The following is an 8,644-nucleotide window of genomic DNA, read 5'->3' on the forward strand; positions in this document are numbered from 1 at the left end:
AGCTTCCTGCCCTCTATCTAACATCTGTGTCATTCACATAGAGGACAGTTTATTGTTTTAGCCGTGTCAGACAAAACCTCTTCCGTTATCGCGAGGTGTGGTCAGTTAATAGCCCCGTGCTAAATGACAGCTTAAAAGCTCCAGCTCTTTACGTTCCTAATAGGCTCTAAGAGTTTTGAAGACTTACGCCAACAAACATTTGTCACGTTAATAAAACAGAGGCCCGGAGATGTGACAGATGCTGTACGTGTTTGGGAACAAACTATACATTTGGGGGCGGAATAACGACATACAAGGCCAACAGGGACCACAAGCGTGGTCTTTAGCCGTCTACAATGGGAGGGAAATGTAAACAAAAGACTAGTCTGGCGTGGCATGGACTTTTTCTCGAGGACGGGTTTTCGTGGGATTTCACATGCCTCAACGAGGGATGCCTCGGTAGCCACATGTTGGTCTGCTCTGCCACTCACACACATCCAGGCTCAGTTCCTTCATTCCCAGGGATTAGGCTGCGACTCCTGCAGGTCTGATGTGTAGATAGACATACACGTATGACACACGTATGATACACGTATGACACACGCATGATACACGTATGATACACGCATGATACACGTATGACACACGCATGATACACGTATGACACACGCATGATACACGTATGACACACGCATGATACACGTATGACACACGCATGATACACGTATGACACACGCATGATACACGTATGCCACACATATGATACACGTATGACACACGTATGATACACGTATGACACACGTATGATACACATATGACACACGCATGATACACGTATGACACACACACATACACACACACACATACACACACACCCACACACATACACACACACACACACGTATGACACACATATGATACATGGGCCTGTGCAATATCACATGTCTGAACTCAATTGCTAAACAGAATTCAAGCAGAGGTGGAAGTAGATGAGGTATATACATTTACATTTACATTTAGTCATTTAGCAGACGCTTTTGTCCAAAGCGACGTACAAGGGAGAGAACAGTCAAGCTAAGAGCAATAAAAAACATGGTGTAACAATAAATACTACTTTACATGAGAATTAGAAAAAAAAACGACCTAGAAAGGAAAAAGAAGTGCAGCTAGTCAGGTGCCAATTAGGAAGGGAGGTGCTCTCTGAAGATAGTGTGTGTGTGTGTGTGTGTGTGTGTGTGTGTGTGTGTGTGTGTGTGTGTGTATGTGTGTGTGTGTGTATGTGCGTGTGTGTGTGTGTGTGTATGTGTGTGTGTGTATGTGTGTGTGTGTGTGTGTGTGTGTGTGTGTGTGTTGTGTGTGGGTGTGTGTGTATGTGTGTGTGTGTGTGTGTGGGTGTGTGTGTATGTGTGTTTGTGTGTGTGTGTGTTTGTGTGTGGGTGTGTGTGTATGTGTGTGTGTGTGTGTGTGTATGTGTGTGTGTGTGTGTGTGTGTGTGTGTGTGTGTGTGTGTGTGTGTGTGTGTGTGTGTGTGTGTGTGTGTATGTGTGTGGGTGTGTGTGTGTGTATGTGTGTGTGTGTGTGTGTGTGTTGGGGGGAAAAGGGGCGTGGGGTGTGGGGTATGGAAAAAAGTCTAATCAGGGTCTTCCTGAGACACTGTCCACAGGAGATCTTCTGTGCTGCGTACACAGGAAAGGCTTCTATAAACTGTTTCTGCGAACACATATGATACCGGCAGGAGCCGCGCTGATTGTGTGGGTGGCATCGACAGCAATGAAGAACGCAGGAAGAAACACATCTGTGCTGTATTATCTGGCAGAGACATGCTTTCTGTTACAGAAATGTGTGTGTGTGTGTGTGTGTGTGTGTGTGTGTGTGTGTGAGAGAGAGCGAGAGAGAGAGAGAGAGTTTGTGTGTGTGCATGATATCAAAACATTTACCTGAAATGAAGCATAACATTGTTGTACTTTCCAGAAAATGAAGATTAAAACAGTTGTACCAAAATACAAGACCAGACCAAAGTTTACATCCTGGAAAACAGTTACTCTATAAACAAGCTAGATTTTATATCAACTCAAGCCAAAATGGCAACTGGGGCAAGGATAGTTACATAGAAAACTGTACAACTTGATGGGGAAAAGATGGATAACATACACATACAGACATGGGAAACGCCAGAGAAGGAAAAGTAGTACACTTGTTCAAGACACTGATTGCGAGTGACAGATGGAGTTCTGATTTTATTAATGTTGTGTTTATGTTGACCTCTAGCTGTCAGGTGGGTTTCATTTTGGAAAATGCCAATGGCCAATATAGAAGTGAAAAGGGGGTCATTCCTAACATAAAAAGAAAAAGAAATTGATAGCGTGTGGGGTTTATGAGTGTGAAATCCTACAGGTCTGCAGCACCATTGGGTCACAGCTCAACAGTAATGAATTCTGACAAAGTGATGAAACTAGAGTACACCTATCACATGTTTTTAGACCCCATTGGTACAGAAATTATGGGATAAGGCTTTTCCCAAAGTCCTAGGAGGGTGTAAAAAGACCCCTGTAATGTAACCTCTTTCTGAAGTTTTAAGGCATTTACCCAACCATGTTTAAGAAAATATGAAGTATGATGAGAGATCCATGCAATATTTTTCAATGAATAGGATTAAACTCAAATGTTGCATGACTGTCTTGTAGGTTACAATGCCTTCAATGTACTGAATGTGGCTAGCCTATACACGTTATTTGTCAAAGCTGCTCAAAATGATGTGTTGACAGTATTGATAGTCAACCCTCTGTGAGGCGCAGCATCACTTCATACATTCCTTCAGACAGCAGTGTCACATCCCCCCCCATTGGTTGCGCTCTTTAACGCGCCCTTTGGTGTTCCGTCTGTGTGAGTCTGTTATACAGAACAACAGCTGGCCAGTAGTATGCATGTTGTGGAGTCTTAAGCATCTTACACGCTTAGAATAGACTTCAAACGTAGATGACCGTGTACAGGAAATGCCTTGCCCCAGAGTAGTTCAATAACCCCATTGCCTCCTGAGACTGCTGTTCAGTTGAGTCAAGCTCCTCTGACGGAGAGGGTCCGGTATCCTGGGTTTGCACTGCCGTCATTGAACAACCCAAGATGCTTTACGGAATGTTTTATTTTGGCTTAACGACGCTTTTTGGTGAGTACATTTTTCTTCAGATCTATGTTGCTCAAATCAATAACTTCAACTTTGAGCGCGACGGGTGTTCGTTGCTATTTGCTGAGGCTGCTGTATGGACACAGCCATTACATGGTTTTGCAATACATTATTAATGATGAGAGCATCTCACAACGAAAATGACAGTGCATTGTCTTGCACTCACAATAGTTATTTCTAGTTGTCGTGTTCAAGGTTTTATGAAGTAACATTAGTAACAAGTATATAATTAAAATGTAGCTAGGATGTTCTTATTACTTAGCGGTTCGTGACTGCTGTCAAGATGCAAATCTTAAAAGAAGTTGATATACCAAGGGATATCTTCTCATCTATACCTCTCAAACGACGGCACGTTTGTAAAATTAGTTGTTTAGAATGGCAGCAAAGCTACTTCTACAGCTTGAGAACGGTCTCACAGAAATATCTGTTTGTTCTCGTATTGGGTCCTGACGGCTGTGATCAAGCTATGGATGGCCGGGGCACCGTCGCTCTGTGTGCACTAGCTGGTGCCCTTTTGCTTGTCTTTCGCTCACAGTTCTGTGTATCTGTGGGGTTAAGACTGATTTACAGTCACATTTATTCAGAGGAGAAAATAGTATTTGCCTGTCGGATGAGTCCTGTTGAACTTCTTACCTCGGGAACTTGCCTCGGGCATTGTGGAAAGACACTGCAAACATTGTGTAGGGAACCTTTTCGTTAGTTTCAAAATTAGTTGAAAGTTTAATATTGACAGATATATTGACTTATCTGGAAGATGTGCGTAATTGTACAGTGATCTGGGAACAGGGGTGACTTACAGTTTGCCATGTGCTTATGCTGGATAAATCTCCTCTCACTAATCCGAGTTCAAAAACGGCGAACAGACCCTCTCTGTTTCTAAAAAAAGTCAAACGTCTACGTACTCTCATCTCTCTCTCTCATCTCTCTCTCTCTCTCTCTCATCTCTCTCTCTCGACCCTTCCCTCCCTATCTCAGATTCCTGGACACACATGTGATAGGGGCTCGTGACGCTCATTAGAGAATTGAGTTAAAGATGCAGCTGGAGATAGCGGAGAGTATTAGCAGGCAATCACCTCACGTCGAGGTCCCAGCCCAGTTCAATTAGCCTCGGCTTATCCCCCCCCCCATCCCCCTACACCCCCTCCAGGAACCTCCCCAAAGCAGCTCCACCCTTTACCAAGGCTACCTCCAGGGTGCTTGTCCCACCAGAGTAAATCCAGTCAGCATGTAACACAAGGAAGCCCCCCCCCCCATAATAGACCCAGAGCGCACACTTAAACAATAATTGACTTTTTTTCTTTTTTTCACTTATTTTAAGTAGAGTAACCGTGTTAACCGTGCTAATTTGTTTATGAATGTGCCCTCCCCTGCCTTGCTGAACTTGCTGTGTAGAAGTCAGCGGGTGCTGTCCTGTGAGTAGACTGCAGCCGTTTGAATTGCGCTGTTGTGCTATGAGAGCACTCCCCACCCCCCCTTCCGTCCCAGATGCGGTTATTGTAGTGGCCGCGTTTAAGCTGCGTAAACTCCTAACGGAGATGGGAGCGCAGGTGTTTTTGGTTTGGGACCTGAGAGTCTGGCATCTGGTTTCAATCAAACGTGTGCGGGACAAGTCAACTTAATATGGGCGCTTGGAAAACCCAAGCAAGCCTGCATGTATGCACACACAGACACACACGCACATACATGCCCATCCACATGCACACATACCCTCACATACACACACACGATACACACAGACACACACACACACGATACACACAGACACACACACATGCTCAAATTGTTTGCATACACATGGCAACATATGGCACATACACATGGAAACACACATTCCTGGCTGTGCATGTATGTTATTGAAGGTGATTTCCTTATCAGTGTATCAGTGTTAAAGTGTTATTTGTACTGGTTTTCATACCACCCCCACACCACCTGTCGGCCCTGATTACTATATCCTTTGACATGTTCCTTATTGTTTTTCTTATTTAGCTGTTTGTACTTAAATATGATGTGCTTTTGAGATCGTATCTATATTATGTTTGAGCTGTCGATGACTGATAGACATACGTATGAATTCAGTGCATTGCTACTGTATAACCACACACCGTGTAACAAGTAGAATATAACAACCCTGAGAGCTCTTCACATTTTCTCTGTCAGAGAACCGTCAGATGGACTCTCAGTTATATGGCTCTTTGTTAAATCCACTTGAATTGTCTTTGGCCATCACCTGTGGAAAAGCTTCTGGCTGGAACATTTTTTTTTACAGGAATGCAGAAAGAACCTTTCTATTAAAGTTTTAAAGAACAAATTAGGGATGGGCAAATTTCAAGCAAAAATACTTTTCGATGATCACTGGGAACTACTCGACTACTATTCGACACCCTCCACCCCCTGAACGCACACACCATACTTGTAAAATTTCGTGTTTTAGACATAGCCTACTAGTCGACGATGCTTAGCAATATTTAGCAGGTCACACCTGAACAGCTTCTTTTATACTATGGGGCAAACTGCTGCATAAATGTAACAATATGCTTGCACACTTTTTTACATGAGATGAACTTATTTGGATACTAGCCTGAGACAGGACAGGTCGATGACTTTGGAAAAACAAAAAAGGTGACAGCCTTTGTACATTCTGTCATAAATAACATTGGCAGGGACGTTTATGATGGAAAAACTAGCACAGCCAAACATCAAGCAAGGGCAACACAAGACACAGCAAGACGGCTAATACGTTATTACTGACTAGTCCAACAGAAAGAAGGCCAGCTTGGCATCTGACTTGCATCCTTTTGTAACTTTTAGCTCTCGCCAACGAGTAAAGGCCAGTCCGAGACTGACTCTTTTTGGTCTCTTGCTCGGTACGCTCTCTGTTTCTCTTCCTTGCTTCCTCTGTCAGTTTCTTTGTCAACTCTGTTCATTCAGAGAATACTGTGCTAGCTTCTCTCATAGCTAGCGCATGAGTCTAGTTATTGTTTTGCGTGAGGTGGGGCCATAAAGCATTACGTAGTTTCTTGCAAGAGGTCTCGCGCCCTGTACCCCAAAGTTACATAGTGCAATACCAGACACACCAGGCATCCTGTGGCAGTGGCACAGACGCCAGTCTTCATATTACGAGTCAGTGTACCACCAAAATAAGATGATAGTTGCATAAACTGTTTGATTTTGTATAATTGAATGACTATTTGAATATCCGAAAATCATGAACAAATGACAAAGTGTGTGTGTGAACAGATCCACACATCATGGGCACCCAGCTTTGTCATGCTGTGGACACTGATAGTCAGACAGAAACATGTTGTCTGACACAGAAATGCCAATTATGCACAGATAACCCAGAAAGGGGTCCGGAGGGTTGTGTGAGGAGGAGTAAGATCTCCCCCCTTTCATCGTATGTCAGACAGCTGGCGGTGTCCTGGCACCACTGATAAGAACGCGTTCCTTCGCCGTGTGCCTCACATATGAAATGCTGTGAGCATATGCTCCTAAAGGGTACATTCATTGGCTGCTCATGGGGATTCACGGAGAGAGAGCGGCGTGTTAGTCTTTCAAGTGTACGCTCCCCTGTGTATGATATACAGGCCTCGCTGGACGATGGCGTTTCAATCACTCGCTGCATCGATTCCCCTCCCAGCACGCCTCTCCAGCCAGATTTATGACTGCAAACTTATCATGGCTAATTAAATATACATACTGCATATCAATCAGAATTTGATATACGCTTGATGAAGTGAACTATGACAACAAGGCAGGCAGCTCGTGTTGCTGGAAATGGAGGCTGGAGTTGGAGTAACTCGATCATCACAGAAGATGAGATTTTTTTTCATTTGAGATTTTTTGTCAGTTGCCCAAGGTGTGGTCTCTCAGTGGTGAGAGACTAGAGAAAAGGAGTGAAACCAAAACGGAAAACGTTTGGTGGCGGTTTGCCACACAGGAGGGTCCGTGCGCCGCATCCTGCGTTCTGCGATCTGCGATCTGCGTTCTGCGTTCTGCGTTCTTGCACGGCTGGGAGTGGAGCTGAGAAAAAAAGATGGCCCCTGTGGAGCTCTTAAGGGCCGGAGAAGTAACTGGAGTGAGCAAAGAGGAATACCGCGGCCCCAGCGTCTCCCACCTCACTGGCACGGAGGATCCCTCCGCGGCTGTAAACCCTGAGTCTTTGCCAGATGCCCCAAGACCTTGTTGTGAACTGTCTCCTGTCATAGTTGGAGACCAAGACAAGCATTCTTTCACTGCACAGGCAGTCCATCTTGGAAGGATTCACTTATGGGCAGGTTTAGATCTTATGTGGTTTTTCTTCCCTTATGAAATATATATATTTTTAGGAATATAGCATGATGGTTTCCATCATCACCAGAATGTGCAAAGAGTTCTATGGAAACCTTTCACTTACTTGTACTTTAGCCACTAAAGACTAGAGCAAACCTGCCCTATGCCCTATGAGCTTACACAAAACGTCACAGCTACTCTTGGAGATGAGACAGAAAAGAGTGTCGTCATTCGGAAAATGCTTCTCAGGAAGTCACACCTTTACCCGACCGGTCTCGAAAATAAACTGTTGCAGGAAAGCTAAAAGAGTTTTGCAGAAGCCTTAGATTGCAGTGCTTCTTTGAAGTGATGAGGTTGCACTGTAAAAAACATGCAAAACAAAACTGTGCCATTAAAGCCCATTTATTTAAACAGCCCTCTAAGGCCTTCTAATCCCAAACGAAGACCTCCCGGAAGTCTCCTTTCGAGACCTCCGTCAATGAAGCGTGCAACAACCTGAAGTCTGACTAATGAAAGGTAATAGGGCAAAAGAAACCCAGCTCTCCCATAAAATGTTTAAATAACAAGTTGAGACGCTGGGGGGGGGGGGGGGGGGCAGGGCGGGTGTGACGCCACATTAAAATCCCACTCAAGTCATGGCCTCAAGGTCGCGACCCTGTGACCTCACTGTTCCCAGGGCAGACTTCTCCCCCCCCCCATCCCCCACTCTCCCTTATGCAAGTATAGATGCATGAAATCAGAATGGGAGAACACAGTGTGCGTGTGTGTGTGTGTGTGTGTGTGTGTGTGTGTGTGTGTGTGTGTGTGTGTGTGTGTGTGTGTGCGTGTGGGACAGTGCTCCAGTGACCCTCCACTGGCTCTGGGTTTTGACCAGATCCTCCCAAAATAGCAACCATATGGGGCCTGGAGTTTTACTTCAGAGAATTACAGCCGGTAGCGAGGCAGTGGTGGAAGACTGAAAAAGCGGTTGGTGGTGTGTGTGTGTGTGTGTGTGTGTGTGTGTGTGTGTGTGTGTGTGTGTGTGTGTGTGTGTGTGTGTGTGTGTGTGGTGTGTGTGTGTGTGTGTGTGTGTGTGTGTGTGTGTGTGTGTGTGTGTGTGTTTGTGTGGCGAGAGAGAAAGGAAGTGTGGGTGTGGGTGGGGGTGGAGGGGGTGGTTGGCTGAAGGAGTATGAAGGAGGATGGTTGGCTCTTAGAGGAGCTGTTTTTTCCGTCATG

At 45.0% G+C, this 8,644-nt stretch overlaps 1 protein-coding gene across 1 annotated transcript in view; it reads right to left on the bottom strand.

Moving 5' to 3' along the window:
* Nucleotides 1-7,363, bottom strand: part of LOC116222990 (activated RNA polymerase II transcriptional coactivator p15-like) — a 23,207-nt gene extending 15,844 nt beyond the window's left edge. Inside the window, 1 exon segment of the mRNA XM_031578458.1 lies at nt 7,280-7,363. Within this exon segment, the coding sequence (XP_031434318.1) occupies nt 7,280-7,363 (84 nt within the window).
* Between the last annotated feature and the right edge of the window lie 1,281 nt (nt 7,364-8,644).

This window comes from Clupea harengus, chromosome 12 (genome assembly GCF_900700415.2).
Source record: "Clupea harengus chromosome 12, Ch_v2.0.2, whole genome shotgun sequence".
NCBI classification, from domain to species: Eukaryota; Metazoa; Chordata; class Actinopteri; order Clupeiformes; family Clupeidae; genus Clupea; species Clupea harengus.